Source organism: Falco punctatus, assembly GCF_963210335.1.
Source record: "Falco punctatus genome assembly, chromosome: 3".
NCBI lineage: Eukaryota > Metazoa > Chordata > Aves > Falconiformes > Falconidae > Falco > Falco punctatus.
The window spans coordinates 82,250,497-82,277,509 of NC_137582.1; the positions used below are offsets into that span (position 1 = coordinate 82,250,497).

Sequence of the window (27,013 nt, forward strand, 5' to 3'; positions counted from 1 at the left end):
AGCATTAGTGGGATTCAGGCTAAACTGTACTTGAGATCCTGGAGTAACTCTTCTGTGAGAGAGTGTTTAGTACAACTCATTACCTCCGAACAAAAGCAGCTGACCATGGTGTACAGCTACAGCTACATCCTAGAAAGGTTAACAGCATCCAAGCATGTTCTCTGTGACATCTCAAAGGACATCTGAGACGAGAATTAAGGGGAGGGGAGTCATAATGGGATTGAGAGTTACCTGCACTGGAACATGTGATATATTTTGGGAAGGGTTGCTAGAATGCTTAATGCTGTAGCGTGCTGGGAGCGATCAGTGACCGCCACTTTACTGTTGGGTTTTGGTCCATGGTCAAAGAAGTTATTTTCTAAGGCTTTAAACTCTGGGTTTTAGTCTTGCAATTTTCTGGTTAGCCATTTGCCGTATGGATCCACCTTTAAAGGATATGTAGTACAATTTGCAATACACCAGTGTGTCTCAGCTGTCAGTTGTGCTCATTAGTTGCAGGCTGTGCAACCAATTTGTAGTTTCTGTCTTTTAGTATACAGCAGTCAGCTCATTGTTTACTAATACGATGTTTTGTTTAAGCTTTTACAAACTAATAAAATAATGTTTTTTAAGCAGGATGTGTTTTGATTAAGATGAAGCAACCATTATCCATTAATCAGTACTTTATATGTGGTTTGCTTATTAGGATTTTAGGGTTTCTTTTCTGCAGTATTAGCTATTTAATCATTAAAAAATAATTAGGATGAGATAGATACATTATTTTTTGTTAGTTTTAGAATTTGATCTTTCCCAATTTTAAGTGGGTTATTTGTTCTTCCAAACTAAATGTAGCATTTATAATGTCTAAATATATTTTTATACATTGTAGTATTATCTCTATTGTTTGCAAACATGTAAGTTACTGCAGTCACATGGAAATTGGTGAAAGATTTGATGACTGTATTAGGCATTTTATGTGACCTTTTTTTTAAAAAAAAAAAACCCAAACGTTTCAACACGTTTTGTAATTTGGCCTTCCTAGGGAAATAAGTCTGAAGGTACAAAAATCAGCCTTCCTAGCAGTTACCACTGATGTTAGTCAAAACTCCAGTTTGCTGAAGTTCCCAATCTTGTATCATCTGCACACTTTATAAGATGAGCTTAGACTTAGTAGAACTTCATGTGACAGTTTATAAACTTTTGGGTTTATACCAACAGATGGGTAAGTAATGAAAACTAAATTTTGCTTACATATGCTGAAGCTAGTATTTATGCTTATATTTTAGTATAGTAAAATATCTTTTTTACAAGTTGATGCACAAGTATAACTTGTAATTCATCAAAGCATATATGAAACCAATGAATCAAGCCCAAGTTTGGGGACATTGGTGAATTCTAGAAATTATGATATAGAAGCAGCTCTTAAGCATTAATCCACGTGAAATGCTCCTGGTGTTACCTTACAGTAACTGGAAATTATATACTGTTCACATTGTGTCTTATTCCTGACTTGGTGTGCTGTTTTAATGTCTAGCAAATAAAAATATATCTCAAAAATTCACTCTTCCCTGCCATTGTTGGTTTGTGAAGCAGTGATTACGTTTTCAATACTGAATCCGATGAAGTTGCTTGAAAATCTTGAAGGCAGTGAACTGAAATTCTTAGGTGAATCATATTCTTTTAATGAAATTTAGTGAATTAAATTGCCTTTCTTTTCAGAGTAACATGTGAAGTGGTTACACAGCCAGCACGATGCTGTGTCTGAGTCTTAGTATGAAATGGTACAAGAAGAAGCTGCGACTCTTTGAAAATTATCATTCAAAGATCATACCACTTTTTTTCTGACAAATAGTCAAAATAGTTTGTCCTTGTGCTGGCTCATGGCTTTCTTTAGAAGCCCCGTGGTGCTCAGCTTGGGGCTCAGGAAGGCTTGAGCTCTTTGAACAGGAGCAGATAAGGGACAAGGCAGCAGGGCTGGGGCCTCACTGCCCAGCTCCCAGTTCCATCTGAGCAAGGCAAGCCCAGAGATAGTAACTAGGTTCAACCAAGAGTGAAGATCATAAGTCCAAATCATGGCGAGGAGGTAGGTGCCAGATCAAGTTGGAAAGTCAATCCATGGGTCAGGATCCATTCCAGCAATTGCTGGGTACATCCACACTGGCAAGGCAGGACTGAGGTCAAATCAGTCTACAGGTTGAGGTCCAGATCAAGGATGTCTGTGGCTAGGCTTAGCTTAACTGGAGACCAGTGTTCCTCTGTCACACCTCATGCAGGAGCTAAAAGCCCTAGGCTATGCTTAAATAGAGCTTCTGGGCCTGTGGATGCCTGTAGGTGGAACCTCCAGGTGAGGCTGGTAAGGGCTGTTAGGGTTTATGAGTGTGCTCAAGGCCCGGGCACATCGATCACCATCTCTTCATCCACAGCACCAGTCGTTTCATCACGTAAGGTTGTGAAGTTGTTCAGGCATGGTTTCCTCTTCACAACAACATGCTAGCTAATCCCAGTCTACCTTCTTGTTCTTCACTGGATTTGAAATAGCTTCTAGGAGGATTTGCACTACTACCTTCCTAGGAATCAAGGTGAAGTTGTCTTCCTTGAAGATAGGAGTGACATGCTTTCTTCCAGATCTGAAGAACCTCCCCTGATCACCATGAGCTTTCAGAGATAATTGTGAGTGGCCTTGTAGAGATAACAGCAAGCTCTCTCTGCTCTTATGGTTGCCATCCTGTTGTGTCCTTGCATTGTACCTTCAACTGGAGCTCTGCTGAGGTCTCTGACAGCCTAATGAGAAAATAGTATGCTAAATCTTTTGCATCTGAGACCATCTTCAGATATTCCGATTTAGGAAAGGCAAAGAAAAATCTATTGATCTGGATTGTGTGGTATGCAAATGTGGAGAGAATATAAGTCAAAAGACAATTTTTGATGTGGAAATGGCAGATTGCTTTAGGAAAAAAAGCAAAAACATTTTCTTAACAAGAACAACATTCATCCCTTATGTAACACTGCTGATTTTTGTGGTGGTTTGAAGGTAAGACATTGGTTCCAGTTTCGGAACTAGGAACTAATGAAGTTCCTTTTCTGTGGTAAACTCTTGCTAACAAAGGGAACACTTCAAATTTGTTACCTTCTCTCTTTAGGATAAAGCCAGACGCTGCAAGTTATTTTCATATTATCTGAAAGGCTGTAGCTTCTCAAACCAGAATGGAATGAAAGAAAATATTGATATTTTGTTGGAGGTGAAAATACTTTTTCCAGGATATAATCTCTGGGGCTCTGTAGCAGTGCTTATACAATTAGTGTGCACTGCTTTAGCCTGTTTTGTGCAAAACATTTTTCTGTTATTTGACAGGCAATAAGTATTTTCAGCACAGAAACCTATAGAAACATCTATACGTGTTTGTAACTGCAGTGGGGATACATCTGCCCTCAGCCACACAGGCAATGTTGGCAGCTCCACAAAACACAAAAAAACACATACAACTGTTTTCTTTGTCAGCCTATGAAGTAGTTCTGATGAAGACTCTTTCAGAGTAGGAACAGAACAAGAGTAACAAATATTTATTTTCTGTCAAGCATAAATTTCTTTTATATTCATTGATATTTTACTTTGCATCTGGGTCTGCATTTGCCTTCCTGAAGATGGTTGCTTCATGCACAACTTATGCCCCTGATAGTACTGATTCAGGATTCCAGGACTGATTCAGCCTCTCAAACATTTTTTTTTTTTCAGTGCTGCCCAGCTAGCTGTCTCTAATAGCCGTTACTCTTGCTGCCCCTTGCTTTTATGGAAGAGTGCCTTGTAAAGGACCACTTTGAAGCAATTCACTGTCCACTTTTGTGTTACCTCCACAGACACTATCTACACTACCTGCACAGTACAAACTCAAGTATCTTTCTTCTATTACAGAAGTAAAGTGGAGATGGAGGAAGATGAAGAAATCTGTAGGAAGACAAAAAAAAAAAGTCACAATTTTGAATGCATACAGAACTGCAAACCAAGGAAACTCCAGAGCAACTAACTAAAAAGACTAAACAAGTTAACTGAATTCAGGAGCACTAACAAAGCCCAAAGCAGGAATTTTTAAGCTTTGACCAGAGGAAGCCAAGTTCCTTACTCATTGCAGTCTTCTACTGGCACTTTAAGCCATTACCCATTTTGTCCCTCTTCTGGCATTTTAAGCAATGAAGTGTTGTGATATCTTCTACCTGCCCTATTGTGTGACCCTTACATGAGGCTGCCCTCATGCTGGCTTGCATGGGGCCTCATGGGGCCAGCATTTAAAGAGCTCTCCTGTGAACTGCTAATCATACTCTCTCTTATGCTTTTGCTTCAAGAAGTCATGATGGCAGGGGCCAAACCTGTCTTTGTGCTCTTGCAAAAGCCAGACCTACTGGTGTTGCCCATCTAACTAGTCCTTCAGAGGCTGGAGTTTACCTCATAAATCCTGCCTGGCAATTTTGAAGTCTTCTGTTACAGTGTCCATAGCTATTTGCCATGAAGCCTGTTGTTTGGAGTCTCGAGGCAGTCTTGGAACATCTTAATCAGATCCGTGTGTAGAAGAAAAGAGGGAATGCTTGTTAGTTTTTGTAAGGATCTGGCAACACATAATGCACCACCGAATTAGCTACTGTACTAGCCTCCTATGATAGAAGTGTCCAAATAGTAAGTTCTTCAGCTTTGTTCATGGATATCTAAGATGCTTTTGCAGGCTGTCTTAGAAAGTTGCTTGGAGAGAAGTTCTGTGCAGAGTGATAAAATTGTGCTGGAATGAATTTGGGAGAGGTGGAAGAGCTTGGGTTGGCCTGTGTTGCTCTTCAGCCTACCACAGCCTACCACAGCTTGTAGAAATGTCCGACAATGGGAGTGGGGAAGGAAAGGAGTCAGTGTGTGTGCTCTTTTAGAGCCATTGGATAGCGGCTGCTTCCTAGTTGGATTTTGTCATTTCCTCAAAGAGGAGAGGAGATTGAAAAACTTTGTCTGCAGAAGGTGGTGAATAGTAAAGTATCAGAGTGCGCTGACCAGATTGGGATATTCAGAGTAGATGTAATGAGTAGATTGGTAGTGTAATGAGTACATGAGTAGTGAGTACACTAATGCGTACATGAGTATTGAGTACAGTGGTAGAGAGCTGATAAACGCTTACGTGAACACATTTAACTGGTGAGTAGAACAGAGCAGGGACTGTTCTCCAGCCCCAGTGGTAAGCATGGCTATTGTCCATACACTTAAACTCAAATGAGATACACTTTAAATAAGGAAAAATAGGGAAGGAAAAATAAACTTAATGTGTATGTAGATTTACAGATTTGGGAAACTGTGTTTAAAAGATTGATTTACATAACTGAAAAGTAAACTAAACCCACGATTGTATTTGGCGCTGGTAACTGCTTCCCTGAGATACACATATGCATGCTGCAGCATCCTTCTCTGATTGAGAAAGCATGGTGTGTGGGAGAGACTGCTCCAGGTCGTTTTTTAGTGTAGTATTACTTTGTATCTTCATGATGTAATGTCAAATCTTTCTAATGGCCGGCTGTAATATTAAAAGATAGGTTGCAGGGTGCAACTTACTTTGCTGTGAAAGGTAGCTTGCATTAGCAACTGAAACCGGTGGGTTTTAAGTAGGAATTTTCTTTTTGTATGAGATTATTTTTCTTGTGGAGAGTAACAACTATTCATTCCATGCAATTAAAAACTTACAAGTCAAATGCACTTCCCACATTGTTCATGCTGCTGCCTAGGAGCACCCATGATGTAATTTTTCTATTAGCTTAGAACATGCTAGGTTCAAAACAGGCATCCTTTATAAATACAGGTGGGAGATGAGAAACATTAGAGAAGGGAAATTATTTTTTGTTGCTACATGCACATCAGAATTTGTAAAAACTGATTGTATTTTCATGTAACTATTTCTACTTTATCCATAGTGTTCCAACACTATTTCAGTCAAATTTGGGAATGAAGTCAGAAATTAATAAATATGATAACAGTATGACCATAGTCATATTGAAATCAGAATATTCTTTCCTTCCTATTACTGGTAACCTCTTTTTGTACGTAGGAGCGTCTGCCAGTTTTGGCAAAGGCGTAGATGCGGTGCTTAGGGACATGTTTTATTGATGGACTTGGCAGTCCTGGGTTAACAATTGGACTTGATGATCTCAAAGGTCTTTTCCAACCTAAATGATTCTATGATTCTGTGATGTATTTCAATAACAGACTCACAGCTTTAGGTCTTTTCTAAAATATGTAGAAATGTAATGTGCAATCTGTAAACCAATCTGTAAGAAATGTGTTAAATAAAAAATCTTCTAATAAGGCAGAGATGTAGGTAGTAATAGACAAGCTTATAATGGAAACAGCATTATTGCCAGTTTAGTGGACTTGTATTTGTCTTCATGTTCACAGTATTAAATCCATTTGATTTTTAAAATAGGTTCTTTGGAAGGGAAGACTGTCATGTTCACTGCTGGAATTTAATTTTCCCTCTATGCATTCACAACCTAAACCCTGCTTTTTGTGTGGTGCACAGAATATGTAGGTTCATCCCTAAAGCAAAACCTCTAGAGAATATTCTGAACCCAGGATAGAGTAAATTAGAATATAAGCAACAAAGATACTTCAAAATCTGTCAGAAAATGATAATATGGAAATTAAATTTTTTAGTCTAATATTATGTAGAGGTTTAAATTGTAAATCAGTTAAAATAATATTTACCTTAGATGCACAGTATTCTAACTATAAAAAAGCTTATGGAGCTATTGCAGTTCATGTTGTTTCTTGTGCCTGCTGTAGTTGCACTTTTTACTTCTAGAAAAAGTCATCCTGCTAATTAGCATGCTTTATCAGCAGTTTTAATATCTGTTTGCTCCACTGAAGTTAATCAGCCAAAGTGAAAACACTTCATCTGTGTGAATGTTTTTTAAAGTGTTGCAAAATGCCTTTGATATATGCAGTTACACAGGTCAGATAGATAGGAGTTTGAAGAACATGTATCTAAAAGTACAGATACCATCTAGAGCCATGCCAGTGAACCAAACCAATCTCCCCTTCCCTGCATGCTCAATCCTTCTTTCAGCAGTTGAGTAACAAAAGGACTTCTAGAGAGTCTATAAGGCCGTTTGACATCCAGGTTCTAAAAATATTCAGGGAGGACAAGGCCATTGCACAGAAACAATTTATCCCTGTTCAGGGAAGAAGAAACTGAAGAAACTCCCACATTAAAAGTCTTCTCAGAAGGATGAGGGAAGGAGAGCATATATGGGTTGGTATTACATAGACCTTCATTTCTGAAGACCATAAGGTAGCAAATGTGAAAATAAACTTTAAAATAGGGTTCCAGAAAGGCTCAGAGAAACTGTAGATCTGTAAACTCAGTGTCTTCATGAGGCAAAAACTGAAGCTGTAAGAATAGAGAATGGAATAAATTAATTCTGTTTTGAAAGAAGTAAAAGGTAAAGGGAAGTCTTTCCTTAGAAATGTCTTGAAGTTGTCTGAAGGCATCAACAAACATGTGGATGAGGCTGATTTAAATGATAGCTCTACTTGGATTTCCAAAAGGCCTTTGAAAGAGTCCTTTGCCCAAACCTTTTCAATGAAATGAGTAGCTGGGAGGGAAGATCCATGCATGGATAAATAGTTCTTTAAAAGACAAGGAACAGAAGGTAGGAGTGAATGGTAGGTTCTTGATTCAGACTTAAAGAATAGAACAAGTGTGCAAGCATGGAAAATGTCTCTTCCCTGAACAAATACCTCCATTTGTTTCATCATTGCTTTCAGCTAGTTTATGAGTAATAGCCTATTCTATTAACGCTGTGTAGTATTTTAGATGTCTATAATGTATAACCACATGCTGCTATATAGAGGTTGTCACTAATACGGGTATGGATGTGAGGTACTGTGCTAACTTTTGAGGTGTTACTCAAAATATATCCCCACAAAACATGTGACTTAGAAAAAACTGGTTCAGGATTGTGACCTGACTAATGATATCTTGGGAATTTTGAGGCATGAAGGGGAGAAAATAGCACCTTTTGTGAAAAGATGCAATGAGTTGGCGGCAGCAGCATGAAATTTTAGTATTTACTTCATTCCTTCCTGAACGTAAACCAAATTAAGTACTTTCTTTGTCCTGACTTGCTGACTTTTGACAGCATTTGCCTGACAGCAGAAAATTGAACTTTGTTTCCTGTTAGATGCCTTCCAGTTAAGAATTAACCCAAATGCTGATTGGTGATCTCAATATAGTTCAAAAAGGCAACCAAAGTCTTAAAAAAAACATTACAAACACATGTGAGAGTGTCATCATTAAAACCTTTGGCTTGGAGAACATTCTGGAATCAGTTTAATCCAGTTCTGTATGTCATCACTTTCCTTGGTTATACACCAATGTCATTATTCTCCCTTCAGCTGCATATTATTCTTTGCAAAGTACCGAGCCGAAGACCACTGTTTCCTAGCACAGGCTGCCAAATTATGAAAAATGAACTTGATAAAAGTTTGTCATGGTCATCAGACAGGCAGAACAAATATTTGAGGAATATTTTCTATTAAAAAGCTTATCCAGTTCATTATGAATACTGATAGAGAAAAATATCACCAAAGAACAGATTCTTACATAAATCATAATTTCATTTACTTAGAGATCATAGAAAATACTATTTCAAAATGTCTAATTTCTGTTGTCTTATCAATTAGGTTAAAACATGTTGTCAACAATTTGCAATGCAATAGAAAAAATACATTGAGTATATGTTCTTACTGTAATTTATTCATGTACTACTGAACTGTCCATTGATTTTAATTTTGTTATATATTGATAACTCAGAGTATGTAGCATATGTAATATGCAGTGCAGTTACACACAATATAAACTACAGTGATTGGGGAAGAAAGCTGTATTCATCGTTATGGTTTTGAGGGTAATCTCATTTCCAGTTAGGCATGTCAGAAGTTAGTATATTAGTACAGAGCACGTATGTGATTATCAGTTCATTTATCTGTCTGTCCTGATTTCTCCTGGTATCTTTTGAATCTCTAGATGAATGTCTGTAAAACTTTTGAGAAGGTGAGGTGTTCAGAGATATATCAAGAAATTTCATGAGGGCTGGTAAATCATAATATCAATAATCTTCATTAAGGTTGGTAGATAGTACAGGAGAGAGAGCCTAGTAGTAGTCCTGCTGAGGGAAAGGAGACATCTACTGTTAGACATTTAACCTGACAGCATATTTCTGGTCTTGTAAGTAAATATAGTAGTATTACAGATTTTAGTCTCTTTTTTAAGAGTGAGGCAGATTAATTTCTTGGAAAAGGCTGAGGGTATGTCAAAAATTAGACGTGACTTTCTGCAGTATATCAAAGACTGATGTATTGCCCCATTATTATTTTTTTTTAAGTAAACTGTTTAAATATTATGGTATTAAATGTCATTTTTCTTATAGCACTGTAGTACTCATTCCTATATCAGATCCTGGAGCTAGAAATGAATCTCTGGGATAACATTTTAGTTTTTAAGATGAGTGAGAGTATCAGTTGTTTACAGGTTCTACTTCCAAAACTCAAGTCAAACCCAAAGTTATTCTTAGTTTTGCCTAAATAAATATCTAAATAGATTTGATTTTTTTTGTTGTTTGTGTATTTCAACTAATTGTATAGTCAAATGTGTTTGAGCAGTTTTAATAGTAAAGAAATAAAATGATCCCAGAGGCACATGTGAACACAAAAAGACCTCTCTGCAGGCAGGAAGGGCAATGCGGTGGCTGGCTGGTCTCTTCTGAACGATGAGAGTATGAGTTCCCCTCTGGCAAAAGAAAATATTTTAGATTCAAAATATGAAGTGTCATTTATTAGAGTCAATGATATTGATTATGTGTATTACACAGAAGTGATCTAAAGGGGCCATAACTCTTAATTCTTCTTTGTAGTATATTTTTCCTGGTTTTGATTCGGGAGCTTACAGTTTATGATCTGTTTTCATCTACACTGGCATACACATAGTCTCTGTCCATGCACAGAGCCAACTAAAATAAATCCAGTCGTTCCACAGAACAGCCTGGAGCTATGACAAACTGCAATCTGTAGTAATGATAAAAAGAAAATCGCATCAGATAACATAGATATTACAGAAAAGGAATATATCGGTGGTGCCCACAATGCTCTGACTGCAAAAAATACAAAGAGGATAAATTAGAAGACAGCACCACAACTTCCTGGCTTGTAAAATGACATCAATTTCCCTTCCACAAAGGGACTTTTTACTAAGTTTATTTTAGCACTGAAAATATGGTGCAGTTTGTTGATGTCTCGAATAATGAGTAATTCAAATTCTTACTATTTTTTTCATTCTCAGTTATTTTAATAAATCTTAGGTTATTGGGTGTTTTGGGCATTTTCTTATTTTTTTAATTGTGTTGTTTCTTGCAAAATTGCATTTGTTTTTCTACTTATCTTTCTGAAAAACATTTGAGATTCTCCTTGATACAGAAAAAGGGTCTGAGGATACTAGAGCTTCCTGTTTCTTCTTTTCATTTGTAGTGTGTTCTTATTGTAGCCTTCATGAATATTTTAGGATTGAAATACCTTTTACCTTTCAAACTATTAAACATAATGTTGCAGTCATTAAAGAAATTGATTTTTGCTGTTAATTCGTGAGTATTTGTGATACAGCCCCCGAATAAGTGATCTCACTAAGACAAGTACAGGAAAAGGCCAGTTGTTACACAGTGTAACTGGAAATGGTGGACCAGGCACCACTTGACCACTAGTTTTAGGCTTGTTTGAGGAGTTGGAAGCAAGTAACAAAATAAATGGACAAAAGGATAGAAATCCATAGGAATCCAGCCTTCATTAATTTTGTTACTCCCCCAAACTGCTTGTTTTTGAAACAGTGGTTGCCATATGGGCAAACTGTCTCCTGTTTTTGATTCTGTCAACTTTGTGAGCTATCACATAGCTATAGGTATTGCTGACACTGAAATGTGTTATACTTTAGTATATACTTTATACTTTGACGTATATACTTTAGTATGAGTGTTGGAACTCCTCACTTTGGACTTCCCTAAGTCTGGAAATGTGAAAGAAAAAAATTCAGCATCGTACGACTGGCCAGAGCTCCATGGGCAAGAGTGTTGCATGGAGTAGATGGAGAGCCTTCTGAACACACGTTCTTAAAATTATGGTATTTGGCATAGTACATGGTGACCATATGAATGGCTGATTTACATGGTGGGTAATCATTTCCTTTTAAATGCTGCTTTTCAGTTTCTACCCAGTGGTGTTCTTTCCAGCTTAATTTTGTCTGAGTCTAAAATGGTACAGGTTCCAAAGAGGTATAGACTTGTTCCCTAGCTTGGCTAGTCACACCACAAACTATCAAATGAAAGATCAGATGGGGGCAGAAATGATTCATCTTTTCAGAGCTAAAGAATTTGCACCTTGGCAGTGACACAAGAATTCTTTTTTCTCCCATTATTTTCCATGCAGACGTTATAAATTAATAGCCTTTCTTTCCCACCCCTCAGCTTCCATTTCCTCAGCTTTCTTATCCAGAAGCAAAGTAGAATCTAATGATTGACAAAGTTAGTTGTTTGTGTTGGGGGTTTTTTTGGTAATAATTCTGATCATGCAAGAATTGAAGGAAGGATCTGTACAATATCAAAGAAGAAAAAAATGTGACAAAACTTATAAACTGGAGGCTTTCCACGTAGGGAAACTGCAGAGAACTGATTTTTATATTCAGTATTTGAACAGCAGTTACTAAGATATTTAAAAAAATCTTTATGCTTCAGTTCAGAATCAGCAGCCTATAATTCTTCTATTTTTATATAGCAAGGTACTTCCTTGTATACATATACTTTGTAAGCAGCTTTCATCAGTTGAACTTATATAGAATAATTCTTTTTGAGCAACTCAGTGAACTTCAGTCTCTCGAGAAATTAGTCATAGTTACTTAACTTTGTCTTAATTTGCTTTTAAATACAGCCTATTTTGGTAGTTAAGCACTAGACATCAGATTATATTCACCGATACTGAAAAATATGTGTGCTTGAATGTAAAAATACAGTCTAGAACATGCCCCATTGCCTGGAAGCGCATACAGTTTTCTGTAGGTTGAAAGAGATGGAAGAGAAATCGGGCATGATAATGTTCCGTAAGTGATTAGAGGTGCAAGCTGGTACTTGGAGTACCTAGAGATACTTCCCGGTATCGTAGTGTTCCTTGCATTAATTTTTGACTCATACTTAGATCACCTTCTGTAGGAATTAAATTAATTGATTAAGCAGAAACTTCACCACAGTGTGCACTTAATGGATATATCTAAAGGGGTGCAGATGGCCCAGGAGATAGCCTTACCGCTCCACTGAATATACAGAGAGATTAGAACTTCTGCTGTGTGACTCAGTGTTTCTGTATGGTGAATTGAGTGGGAGCTTACTAGAATTTATGTATATTGTAGGGTGGGCTTTTTTCATACAGTGCCTGTTTGTAAATGAGATGAGCCAGTTCATCCAACACTGTCTTTGAGGTCACCGTGGTCTTTTTCCGCTGTTGAGTTACCATCGTTAGTGACAACCTTTTCCAGAGAGCAGGCTTGTCCTCCTTGACAGAAGCCCTAACCATGTGTGTATTCTATTCAGGTGCCCTTTAATTCCTTTATAGAAGTTCTTGGTTGCAGTTTTACCTGCACAGTTGTTAGGAGCTCTCGCAGCAAGATGCAGCGTTTCTTACCAGAAGATCCACCACATCTCTTATTATGCAACATTCACCTCGAGTTGAGAGGAGGAGAAAAGAGAAAGAGCTGCAGAGTCCTAGCCTAGAGAAATGACAAGGTAGAAGACTGGTCTGACTCAGGATTGCATTCCAAGTGCATCAGCACAGGTGGGATTCACAGCGTGAGGTCCTCTTAGAGCAGGTGCCTGAACAGGATGAACTTTTTGCACAGTTGCATACTGACAAGAGTATTTGCTTGGGAAGCGGGAAGCTCAGTTAATTTTTTGGAGATGAGGAAACTGTGAACCTGTTCCTTCAGGAAGAACGCCTATGAGACTTTAAAGCAAACCTGGGATGGAGCTCGTCATATGTTGAAGCTGAAGCACAATGCAGAAGAAAATGCAAGACTTAGGAGAAGAGAGATACACAGCAAGAATCTATATGTTAGTTATTTTATTTAGCAATGTTAAGTGCATTTTTCATTGAACTGTTTCACTCAATGACTCTTCAGTGATAAGTACAGAAACATTCTCTCAAGTCAGACTACATAAGGCAAAAAATCAGCTGGTCTTAGTTAGAAACCAGTTCATCCATTTCATGGAAAATTTTTTCTACGTTAATACCGTAGTGACACATTTCTGAATGAAATCCATGCTAGCCACGAAGAATTAATGACATTTTGAACACAGTTTCTATCTACATATTCACTTACAGACTTGTGTTACATCTACACTAAGTAGGGCAATGGCTGAGATATCTGAGTTGTTTTGAACAGCCTAATTCATGTACTGGAATCCAGCACAGAGCTTCATGTGGGCTGAATTACCCCATTGAGAATCTGAAAAGCCTGGTTAATTAGCCTCCTTGCCTGTCAGTCACTTGTTTCTATCTATTTTCTCGCTTCAGCTAGTTCAGTCATAAAACTGAAATCCGTTTTTCTTTGGCTATGAAGATGATACTCATAATTTACTCCTTCATATACCCACCACAGTATTTTATTTTTGTTTTATTTTGATTGGTTATATCCCTGAAGTTTTGCTTTAAATAGTCTACAACTTTATGAAGCTGGACAGTGCATTTGGTAAGTTTGTGTGTGGCTTTTCAACAATGATCTCTACACAGAGATTATGAAAGCACACTGTTGATTTCTGTTCAGTTCAGTGATCATTTGGTTGCTAAAACTTCCCACTGCATATCTGAGAATATTCCATGCCCAGCAATCTTTATTTTCAGGCATTTGTTCTCATTTCATAATTTCATGTCAAGACCCAGCAATGATTGCCATCTGGAACACCCTACCCATGCACTATAATCTGTCACACAGGATCTTCACTCATCCATGTCTCCTGAGAGTACTGTAACATTGCTCACATCAAAGCAGAATCAAGCAGTTGTGATTAAAAAAAAATACTAATATTTTGAGTTCAAATGCTTTACTGTACACCGTCATCTCTTATCGTTTCTTAAAGTATTATCTATTGTGAAGTGTTTTATTTAAACTGTTTCTTATCCCTCTACTTCATAACAGAGGTTCGTTGGAGAAAGTGAAATATGTAGATTTTCCTCCTCATTTTTACATTTATGAATTTTAGAAAATTTTAAGAAAGATGTTTTAAAAAAACATTATAATGCCATGATCTTCAAGTCTCAGGGAAAAAAAGGAAAAGTTTAATCAAATTGAAAACATCAGACCTTTTTGTGGCAAGGGTGCATAAGGTCCTGCTTTTAGCTTTTTGGAACCATGAGACGTGAGATGTCAGACATGTCACGAATAAAGGAACATGTATTGCCTGTAATGATGTTATAATTTGTGAGTAATTTAAAAGCATTTCTTTAAAACCTTCATTTTAAAGTGTGTATTTATAAAAGGAGCATTAAAAGTCCCTGTATGTTTTGTGAATAAAATGTGTTCCTCAAGGAGATCGATTTCTGTTAATAGGACGATTTATCTCTTTTCCCTGAGATACTGTAGTGTACTGTTGGACTTTTTTTCTGACATCTCTGGCTCTTTCACTACTAGTAAATCACAAAAGATTGCCCAGTACATAGGTACATCCAAACCAACCAATGCATGACCACTGGGGAAATCTATCATAAACCTCATTATTAGATTAACTGTGGAGAATTAATTAAATTTTAGCCTCCTTTCTTCCTCCTTCCTTTCCAGACCATGAGTACTCTGACATCATGTAGCACTTGTAATCCAGGTTATATGATACACTAGGGCCTTACAGATGGAGACCTGCTCTCACCAGATTGCAGCTGTATCTCAATTTAAGTTTCCTTTCAATATTATCTTTTTTTATTGAATTAAGAATTGGTTTCATTACTCTGCTGTGTGAGCTAGGATGACTAAATGCTCCTCTTTTTTTTTCAGCAATAAACTGGAGACAGTTGAAAGTACTAGCATTGCCACACACTGCCTTTTCGAAGTTCAAGCACAGGAGAGGCCTGCCTCTGTCCTCTCTTCGCTCTCTGAAATGTTCCAGACATTTACTAAGCAAACCTGGATTATTTAAGGGAACTTTTTCTTGTGTTCATGTGTTGTTGTGTACACAGAGCCTAAATTGGACCTTAAATCTTATGGATTAAGTTTTGTGTTTCAGGCAAATGTAATTTTTTGCTAGTAGTGAAAAGTATATTCTAGTAGAGGGATGTCAGATCTCACTACTGAAAACATTGCTTACTATCACCAAGGTTGATATTTCTAGCTGAGTGACAGATAGTGGGTCAGGCTGAGGTAAAATGCAGGTCAGGCTGTTGATGTAGGTGAAACTTCTCACCCCTTAATTGTATGGCACTGCAAAAGAAAATGTCTTGCCAAAAGAGCATGGCAATAACATGGTTTCCAATGTTGTTATTAGGAGCTATAGCTATTGTTTTACATCAGTAGATTATAATCCCACCTAATACTCAGCAGTAGACAGAGAACATGCGCTGAATTTCTTTTCAAGAAACTATATGCCTTATTGAGTAGGCAAACATGTTGTTCATTATCATTCTTACTTAATCCTAAATTAAAATGGTATTGTTGCTTTGGATTTTACCACTAATAGTGAAAGCTTTTTGAAAGGTGAACACTTGCTAGAGACCGAACAAAAGCAAAATATATAAGCATCAATTTTTCATTGCAGGTTAGGATTATGTTCTGTTAATTTAGTTATATAAATTCCTTAACACTTTTTTTTTTTTTTTTTAAACCTAGATATTGGCAAATGTAATCATTTTTATCTGTGGAAACTTGGCAGGAGCGTACCACAAACACCTCATGGAACTTGCACTGCAGCAGACTTATCAAGACACATGCAACTGCATCAAATCCCGTATCAAGTTAGAATTTGAGAAGAGGCAACAGGTAAAGTCAGACCCATGTCTGGATCTGTTTTGCTGTTTTCACACTATCCCCCCATTCATCACTGTATAATCCAGTATGCTAATGCAAGAACACTTAAAGAATTACTTAACAAAATTAGTTACTTAATGAAATACACAAAGTCTTTTGAACAAGGCTGTGCTCAGTTTCCATCTGAATATATTAAGCTATTATAATTATTTGTGTTGTCAATTACATGTTTTCTATAATTTCTTCTGTGAAAATATTTTATGATAAACAAAGTTGAAAATGCTTTATGGATTCTGTTTGCACACTGTCTCTTTTGTTGTCTACATTGAATGAGCTGTGAGATGTACGTGTGCGCTTTGGGAACTTCAGTTCTTCCTGCCCAAGACTGATACTGCAAAATCACTGTGAGAAGGTATTACCGCACTGTGTTTGTAACTACAATACTGACGGATCATGTGATATAGTTCTAGGGGTCAGGTATGTTAACAGGAGCTAGGGGAATTGCATAATGAGACTATCTGTCATTTATTGTAGCAGCTGAATAAAAGGCTTCTCTGATTGCTTTATATAGTTCTTTTTCTCTTTGCAAGTTCTGTACAGTGCCTATCATCCTGACAGATAGGTGCTTCATTTAAGAGAATTTGAAATACAAATTAGTTCATCAAGTAGTAAAGAAGATAGGTCTGTTTTGCTTTGAAGGTCACCAGACTCAGACTTCTGTGAACTGTTAAGGGTCGGATAATAGAGCCTTCACTGACATGTTTCTGTTGTCAGAAAAAGTGCAGAGGTATACCTTGTATGTCCCAGCTGACCTTAACTGTCCTGTCTGTCTCACAAATACCTGTAGTCATTTTCAATGAAGGTTTTCAAGATCCATCACCAACACTTTTTTTGCAGAAAAAGGAAATGGAGAGTCCATACCAGGACTTTTAACAGGTCATGTGTGTTCAGAGAGCTAGCCTTAATCTGCTGGGCATTTGGGTTGCATACTGGCCAAAGTTGCTGCAAAAAATTGAAGGTAGTCTTAAGGAGAACATTTCACAGTAAAGGTAGGCTTTGATGATTAGATACAAAATCTGCATAATGTGCTATTGCAGGAGAGGTTGTGTGAGAGCAGTCATTTGTAAGTTTCCTCCTCTGCCTCCATGAGCTATGTGCAGTGAATCAGTAGGCTTTCTAACTGATAGTACACAATGCACATTTTACTATCTGTTGAGAATATGGGTGAGAATATATCCAGATTTGTTCCAGTGAGACAGCTTGTGAATGCAGAGCAACCAATGCCAGGTTTCTGGGAGCAGTACCACTCCAGACTGGGCAGTTCCTGTGATGTGGGGCTGATGTTACTGCTTCCAGGCTCATGATGATTTTGTGGAAGTTGGTTAACACTGTTGCCTGTGCTTAGGCCTCGGCTGCCGGAAGGATATATGCAGACCGTAATCAAAAAGCATAATTCATAGCAGCCATCAAGGTCTCCCTAATTCAGGAGACACCTGAGCTCTTGGTTTCCTGAGCACAGTTGTAAGGGTTTCTACTGTTGGTTGCTTTTTCCTACAGGCATAGGAAATGCATTGGTGTATCTGCAAGAAGCAGGAAGGTGTGTTACTGAACACTGTTGGGGGGTAAGGATGCTGCTTGTAGAAGGCAGTAGTTAGAACAGGCATAGCGCTAGCTGGTGATTTCTGTAAATGAGTATTATTTGCTAAACACTACTAATTTCTATGGAAAGAAATAAGGAAATAGTTTTGGTTTTCTGGCATTTTCTGAAGGTCTTGCAGAAATGGTAGAGAACCCCACAATGGAGAGAAGCAAAAATATCTGGAATTCTGTGCCAGATGCTTCCTCTTTGTGCTTTGTAGGAGTTGTGTTTCTAATGCTGGAGCCCAGCAAGACAGAAAGCAGCAACAGCTATCTTTCATTGATAAATTGTGTAGTTGTTATAGAAAAATGAAAGACATTGTACATAATTTGTTATATATTTGTGTTTTGATAGAAGTAAATATATCACATTAGTTAAGACATCTACACAGCTTTAAGTAGTTTATTGCAGATCTGGATTAATAACGGATCAATGTCTCATGAAATGGAAGTGAATTATTCTATGAACGTTAATGATTTTTTATCCCCAATAAACCATTAACTCATCAGATCTTCTTATATAGATTTCTTTAGCCTTTATCCTCTCAACCCCATAGTATGTCCTTTATCTCATGTCACAGTTTTTCCAGCCAAAAAGATGAAGTGCACCTCCTTATGACCATACTTATGAATGCTAGGTATTTAAATGTGAGAAGGTAAATGAGGATTAATTTGATAAGTTTTTGGTTTTTTTTCCCAAGCGTTAACATACTTCTTTGCAGACTTTAGTTCAGAGGTGGATGTGCTGTAGTCTGTCATGTAATACTGCTTGTTTTGCCAAGAATGTAAAAAGTCAATCATATTGCAGACTATTTTTGGAGGAACAGGATCCATTGAAATGGTAGGAGCAGGTGCATTTTAAAAAACATGGAGTTTGATCAGAGCCTTTATTAGCCTGTGAAAGGCTGTAGCATGACCCTTGGTTCTACATCTTTTTAACAAGAAAAATTTAATTTACTTGAGTGAGAAGTAACACAAGCTACTTTTATACAGATGCAGAACATATCTTCTAAATGCTTAGAACTCCATATCAAATTCGCAATTTTTTTTCCAGATCATGGACATCGTGTCTTTTATAATGGTTTTTGAAAGTTGTACAATTTATATTCCAAATTGTTCCATGTATTTCCTCTTACTTTGTTTGAGAGTAGGCTTATACAACTGTAGACAACTATCGCTTTTCAGCTGGGGTGTTTTTGTGTGTCTTTGAAGAGCCTTTTTGAGAATACCATTTTGATTGTATCAATAAATAGGTATATTGAATTATCACTCAACGTTTATGCCAGAGCACTCAAGAGAAATACCAACATAATTGTTTTCAAGTGACACCAGTGTACATTAGTATCTGGTGTGATAGGGGTGTGCATATAAATACTGAGGTACAAGTTAGATGCACTGTAGCCACACCACTCATATTCTGTAAGGTACAGCAAAGGCTGGCTGCTCCCCACGGGATGGGAAGCCATGGGTGATGAGACATCCCAGCAGGGCAGGGACTCACCAGCCAGGATCCTGTCCCGCAGCATGGGGCGAGCTGGGCAAACCTGGTTGCTGGCAGCCAGCACTGAGCAAGAATCCAGAGCACCAGCCAAGTTCGGGGTGGTGAGGCCGGTCTGAGGCCAAGCCAGGAGGTCAACCCACAGCTCAGGGTCAGCCCCAGCAGTTACCAGGCAGGTCCGAGGTGAAGCTGGGAAGTCAGTCCAGAGGCCAGGATCAATAGGGTCCACAGCCAGCTCCTACAGCAGAGCTCCGGAGGGGGCTGAGCTGAAATGGGGCTCCTGGGCCATGGTGGGAGCTTGAGGGTGGAGTTGGTTAGAGGCAGCAAGGCCAGTCGGTGCCCCCAGGGCCTTTACAATTTCATAGTAGTCATACTTGGTCTTGGCTTGGGTTTGCACTATATAATGTGTATTTGCCTGCAGGTGTAGATGGCTAGATATTCGTGTATATCATGAACCACACCTTTATGAACTGTGGTTTCATAGGGCTGCGTTGGGAAACACTGCACACTCTGCGTTTTATTCCCATTAGTGTACTTCATTATGAGAGTCACTTTTAAACTTCTGTGGTGAAAGGCAGTATTTTCAATGCCCACTTTGGTGTTTCTCACACAGCTTTTCTATCTTTTCAGTGTATATAAAAGAGAACCATGAAACTATTCTGACCTCTATTAATTTGCAGCCTTATTTCAAGGTACATATTTAAAATAGCCTCTCATAACGTTATTTGTCTCACTGATACAGCCTGGCTGACAGTTCGTAGGGATGACTCACTAACACCGAGTGCAAGATCTTAACGCTGACAAGCAGTTAGCATAATTACTCTTCTCTCTCTTTTCTGGTGCTTTGCATCACGAGACATGGGAATATACACTGAGAACTTCTTACAACATTGCAGGGAGGTGTTTGTAAGGTGTCGGTGTTCAGTGGGTTCTCTAAAATGCTGTCTTTGAAAAGGAGGCAGTATAATGACAGTTTCAGAAACAACACTCAGGTAGCAGATGAAAATGAATGAGGTTTCAAATCATTGAGTGGGATTTTAATTTTTTCACCAAAACATGGTGAAGCAATACCATTCATTACAGGAACTGAAATATTTCAAAATTGTTTTTTAAATTAATCTGAAACATAGAAGCCTCATGCATTTCTAAAATCTAAGGCTGTTAGTAAAAAACAGAAACATTTGAAATATATTATTTGGAACTATATGTAGATTCCTGTAAATTAAATTAATACATTTTAAAATGTACGCTACTAATATGTTCATGAACATCAAATATTTTTCTAAGGCCTTCCTTATTTCCTTTTTTTCCCCCACATAGCTTTAAGGCTAGTAAACTGGAAAAACAAATCCTAGTTTTGGTCTTTTAAATTTTCAAATCCATTTTCTACTCCAGGCATGTTTGTAAATATGCACATGGGTGAGATGCCAATCCTTTCTATTGATCTACATGTCATTACCAGAATTAAAGCCTGTTCTGAGGAAGAATTAAAGTGCCAATTGTGCACGGTAGACTGTGTGGGAAGATGGATAGAGTATGCAAATAGAAACTGGAAGGAGTCTACCAAAGGGATTCTGGGGTAATTAGTGGACTGGAGCTCATACAGGTGATGAGACTTAGGGAGCTTGGGATGTTTAGCCTGCAGAAGAAAAGGCTTTGGGGGGGGGGTACAACTAACATCTACTTACTGCCTGAAGGAGCTTACAGAGAAGATGTGCTAAGATTTTTTAAAAAGGCATACAGTTAAAGGATGAGAGCCAATAGGCACAAGCTGCGACAGGACAAATCCTGGGTGGAAGGACATAAACAATTCTTTCCCAAGAGAGGGGTTAAGCACTGGGAGAGGCTGCCTGGAAAGGTGATGGAATCTGTGTGCAGGAGATTTTCAAGACTCAACTGCGCAAATTGTTGTGCCTCAACTCTTATTGTGGGCAAAAAAACTATAAATATAGAGTTTAGAATCTGTTGTTAGTCTAATTAAAGTCTTAACAATCTAATGAAAATACAACAAACAAATATTAGTGATATTTCATTCATAATAATAATAACAGTCACAGTCCACATTATCTAATTAACCCAGAAAAGTGTAAATACAGCTAAAACTGTTATGCAGAAAATCTTCTAGTATATCCCCTTTTTCTCTGGTATTATCCTCAGGCTTCTGTAACCACATAGTCCCACAATACAATACTGCCGTTGCCATGTGCTTTGTACTTAGTTTGCAAGGCCTCAAGGTTAAGGCTATCTGAAATTTTTTTACCTTCCTGGAGCTTTGCTTTTCCTGTTTTAGCTGTAACAGCAATTTTTCTAATGACAAGGTGGCTGTAGCTAATTAATTTTACTTTTTGTATGGCACAGTACAACTGTAGTTACTATATTGATAACACTAATGAATAACTATTGTGTGAAGAATGAAATATCTACAAGTATAACATAATGTGGAAAAATACAGACCTGGCATCATAGTGGAAGCCTCTAAGAAGTGGATACACAGAATGCAATATGAAGAAATACAGGCATGCAGTGAGTAGAGGTGGGGCACAGGCCTGAAACTGGAGACCCCAGGTCTATAGGTAATTTTTCCACTGGTCAGGTAAAGAAACGCAAACCTAGACCTGGACATAAGTGGTTTTTTTAGGGGGAACAAAGAACAAGTTCTATCACATATAAAACACCATATGTATTACATTTATGGCATGGACTTGCAGACCAACAAAGAAGCAAGTTATAAATGTGTGTTATATATATAAAAATGACCCTAAGGGGATCCTACATTGAGCAAGAAGTAATCATCAGCATCAATATCAGCATCGTATTCCTTCTTACAAAGGACTCCAGATGCTGATGACTTGCTGAAAGTCTTCCCTCACCACTACTGCCAGGCTGAAGCCGTCAGCCTTAGGACCGACAGGGAACAGTTAAAGCACGAGCCTTTTGCCAGAAAAAGGGTTAGAAACTGGGAAGTGTGTGTACAACAACTTAAACTGTATTATTACAACTGGGAGTTTGCTTTTTTAATACAGAAGTTTTTGTTTCTTTATTTGGTTTTCTTTCTTTCTTTTTCTCTAATTAGCATAGAAGTAATAATGATTCTTGGATTAGACTGTTAAGATTTCAGCTATAGCAACAATAAATATGAATTAACAATAAATTCTTAGCTTTATATATATATATACACATACATGTGTGTGTTATCAGGTTTATTTACTTTCTGTCCATAAACAAGATTTTGAGTGTTATGCTTTAGATGTCCCTCTGGGCCCTAAGGTGAATGATATTGACATTCCATGAGCAGAAAGCAAGGGTGTCACTGCAAGCTGTCAGTGTCCCGAGCTCTTCATCAGGAGGAGGTAAATGCTGGTCATTTGGATCTCCTGCCTCCTCAATTTTATTCCACCTGAGGCTATATTGCTAGGTTTTCCTGTCGCAGCCTGCCGCCTTCTGCCTGCTTCCCTGGCAAAGTCTGGGAGCCGCAGGCTGACCCCCCCCCAGCCCGGTTAACCCAGGGTGCTGTTTGCCCCACAGTGACCAGGTAGGGGTGCCAGCCCCTGCCACGGGTGGTCCCAGAGTGAAGCCAACGCAGGAAGCACACAGGCACGTGGCCACCAGGTGATCGCTGCCACAACTGAAAATCAAGCCAAGGCAAGCTCAGAGAAGTCTGGAGGTTCTGTGTTGAATATACAACTTGTGGTGCTATGGTGAAAGTCATATTTTCTGGGGTAGTAAGGCCCTGAGTGACTTCATCTGGGTTTGAAGTTAGCGCTGTTCAGAAGAAGATATTGGACTATAGGTCTCCAGAGGTCGCTTCCAACCTGAATCTTTCAGCGAGTCTGTAGTTTTCATTAATGTCTTTCCTACAGCAGAGTGCTGTGAAATACCAGAATACTGTGACTTCAGATAGAGAGAAATTAAAAGGTAAATGTCCCCTTGTATCATATCCTGTGACAGCAAATTAATGTTTTTCATATCAACAAAAAATCCTATCAGCTACTACTGAAATTCTTCCGTTTCTAATACTGTCTTTGCTTACAGAAATGTAACACCAGAAATAAGGTAGCCATTTTTGCTCTGACTTGATGAGAATAATAGTAATTTTGCAAGAGGAGTGTATGTTCATCATCAAAAGATGAGTGATTTGAGCATTACATAGGTACCCATTGTCACTTCATTACATTCAGGTTGCCCAGTCATTGAAGTTGAAACGGATTACATAAGTGTGATGATACTACAGTGAGAAGAATATTTTCTGGTATCTGTTTAAGAGTCTTTAAGAGATTTTAAGGATTTAAGAGAATTAATTTTCCCCTAAGGTTCAATATTTCAATAAAAATCCAAAACTTTGATTTCAAGAAATAGCTAGAAAGATTTCTGGTTCCTACCTGGAGGCTTTGAGGTACTTCTGTTGATTCTGCATTTTAGAATTGCTTCTTTGTTATTTTCATGCTGAGTCCTTTCACATAAAGAGTATTTTTAAAATAGCAAATAGGTACATATTTGTAGCATTAAAATTAACAATATTGTACCAAAATATTCAGGATACAGAAAATTTTAGTGTAGGCTGTCAGCAAAAAGTAGGTCACTTGTTAAGGGTCTGGAATGTGGATTTATGAACCTGCTTTGGGCACTAATGTTTGATAGTCTAGCTGTCTTGGTTTATGTTTTGAGCTATGTTGTGTTGTAGAAAGCACATTTCACTGATAAATTTCATATGCATAATAAAATTATAATTTTACATCATACAGCAGTCATTTAGTGGTGAAAAGAGACCGTATAATATTTATGATACCTTTCTGCTTTTTCAGTCTAAGTTATCCTTCTCATCATACAGTAGCTGTTTAGTACTGTTATTTCTATTTATGACTCCCTATAATGTTTTTAATGGTAATTACGGTGTAATGCAATGTGTGAAAGAGGTAAAATACATTTAGTATTAGCATTCTACAGCAAAGTAGGAAGCCTGATTTAGCAGAAGACAGAAAATGAACTAGGGCAAATAGGTTAAAGTAGAATACATTCAGTTGTGTGCATCTCTATTCTTTGTCTCTAATGTGGAAGAGTGCTTTTGAAAGACTTCATTCAAAAATCACTGTGTCACACCTTTACTTTATCAATCTTGTCAGAAAAATGGATAAGTACATAACAGCACCTCAGGTCAATAATTTTTAAATTATAATTATTCTTTTTATATTGTTCTACCAATGTTGGTGGTTCAAAGACAGTTGTTTTCAGCTGCAGAAATTAACACTTCAAAGGTCGATAAAATAGAGGGATTTCAGTATCTTTCTTGTATTCTTTGTTTACTCTCACTAGCACATTTTTGCACTTGTGTTGGTATGTGGTATTCTGCTGCCACTTCTACTAACATGTCTATACTTTTGTGATTCTTAACAAGAACGGTCTTTGAAACATTTTTTCTTCAGAAGAAGGTGCTGTTCTGAACTGGACAAGTTTTGATAGAGATGCATTCAGAATGGAATCGTGGGCTTGTCCCCATTCACCACCATTTCCCTACTAAAAGTATATTTACAAAGCTTAATGAGTGCACCAGTGCTACATTATCTGTTTTACAGCACTTTACAGCAAAATTTTGTGTTACCTAAATATAGTCTTAAGGACTAGATTGTCATAAAAGTTGTGGCTACAATGAAACAGTATTCTTTCAACTTTCTGGAACATACATTTAATTTCTGAATATCTTGGCATTGGTGTATTTAAGTGCATGTAAAGAAATCATAGAGAATAACGAGGGCTCTCTTAGAAATATTAGTAAAGTAACTGAAACTTTAAACAGGATTCGTAGTGACCACAGTAGTTACTGGATTAGACCAAGGATTTTCCCACTTCTTTAAATAGACCAGTTATCTTAATAGCATCATTGCATGGGCTATAAATGACATTTACTCTGCTTTAATAGTGACTATACTGTTCATTCACTTCAGTCGTATTTGGAGGCATCTCAATCTCATGCCTCCAAAGGAAAACAAGAAAAAGTGGATTTTAGTATTTTCTTGTAGGGACGGGTCCTACACAAGTTTAATACATTCTATATTTGGTAATAGCAAGTATTTCATTGCAGTATTACCAAGGAAGTAGCTGTCATTTGTGGCGAAGATGATAATGATATTCTGAGAGGCACCTGGAAAGCATTAAAGTGGATGGATTTATTTCTGATTGCTTTGGATATACCATAAAAATCTATTTCCCAGATGTTTGCGTTTTTTTTCTTTTTCCACATCCACACTGGATTATAATTCTTGGACCCTCTTTTTTAGTGGTGCAAACATTTCAATAAATTCATTAGACACTTTTCAGTTTGCATGGCTGCAATCACTTTTTTTTTTCCTCTCTTGATTCCTTCTCATGCTGCTTATTGGTTCAGTTGATGTTTTCATAGTGCTAAACACAATGTGTTTTCTGAAAAAAAGTTCTGAGACAACAGACTAGCCAATAGGTATAGTAGCTACTGGCAAACAATTTCCTGCTCCCTGTGACTTGTGAGCCTCAAAAAGTGACTGTGGAACATTCTTTGCACGTGTTAACAGAGCGAATACTCCAAGCTTTTATTATCCAAGTCAGTTACCGTGCTTTACTTTTGTGTCACAACCAAGGCCTGTAGATCAAAAAACAATAGCGAGGGTAGTGATAGGAGGGACAGAGGCTTCGTATATGCCTTGCTGACCAGAACTCTTGTCAGGTAGAAAAGATACTCAGTTCCTTGCCTGCAAATGGGTCATGTACTACGTTAGAAACCTGCATCTTGTTCGTAGTCCTGGAGTTATTCTTTCATAATACTTCACTATTGCAGAAGCTGCTTAGGACCTTCTGCCCTGTAGAGGTGGAGTAGTGAAGAAGGGTGAATGGTTAGCCCCCTTAATATACAGCTTTTCAGTTTAGTCCTTTGGAAAACTCCAGACATCTGTCAGTTGTGGGATACTGCCCTTTCAGTGCTTTTTCAGGGTTCTGAGAAATGACCTAGAAACTTGTAGAGAAACACTATTTGCAGAAGACCACTTTTCTTAAGCTATTTTCCAATTTTTGCTCTGCTGAACAGTTTGTAGGAGGAATGAGAGACCCCTTATGTAGAAATAAGGCATGTCATGTTTTGAAATGTTATAAACTGTGCCTTTCACCCCAGGGAAGGTATATTTTATCGTTGGGGGGAGAGGTACCATTGTTGGAAGTCTAGTTATCTACATGAAGACACTGATATTGTCCACTATTTTTAGATGAATGGTTTAGCAAATGTCTTGTGCAAGTACATACTGCACAGGTCAATCAATAGAGACACCGCAGTTCTTGCATGTAATATTTTATCCTACCTCAGGACTTCATAGAGAGAAAAGGTCATTTACCATTTTGCCGTGAAGTAGATGAGATTTCAGCAGCTTCTCTGTGTGTTGATCTGCAGTAATTTATCACATCTAACATCCTCCAATAAACCGATGAGTCATGCTCCTTTGTTTTAAGAGTAAAATGTGTAGTTTAAGCAGATACTATTTGCCATTTTTTCATAGATATCCTGATAATTGTGATGAAATATACTGCTGGCAGGCAAATGTTGATTTTTGTCCTGCTACCTGCAGTTTTGTCAGCCATATCACAAACCCTAAAATCAATAGCTAATATGTATTTCCTTTTAGAAAGAGAATCTTTTGACGGTGAGTCTGAAGTTTTCAGTTGTTAATTATTCCCATAATTAATTGCCTCATTTTTAAATTGCCATTTTATTTCCAGTTTAAAAATATTTAAATCCAGCTAGATCCCTTTGTCCTTAATATGCTTACTATGTCTTTTTCAGCTGTCTGCTTTGAAAAATACTCTCTACAAGTAGGGATTACAG

The 27,013-nt window shown here is 37.7% G+C and overlaps 1 protein-coding gene across 4 annotated transcripts in view; it reads left to right on the forward strand.

Moving 5' to 3' along the window:
• Positions 1-27,013, forward strand: part of ADCY2 (adenylate cyclase 2) — a 229,328-nt gene that overhangs the window by 90,860 nt on the left and 111,455 nt on the right. For all 4 annotated transcript variants that reach the window (XM_080381755.1, XM_080381756.1, XM_080381757.1 and 1 more), the window contains exon 4: positions 15,900-16,049. In XM_080381755.1, the coding sequence (XP_080237881.1) occupies positions 15,900-16,049 (150 nt within the window). The remainder of the gene's footprint in view (positions 1-15,899; positions 16,050-27,013) is intronic.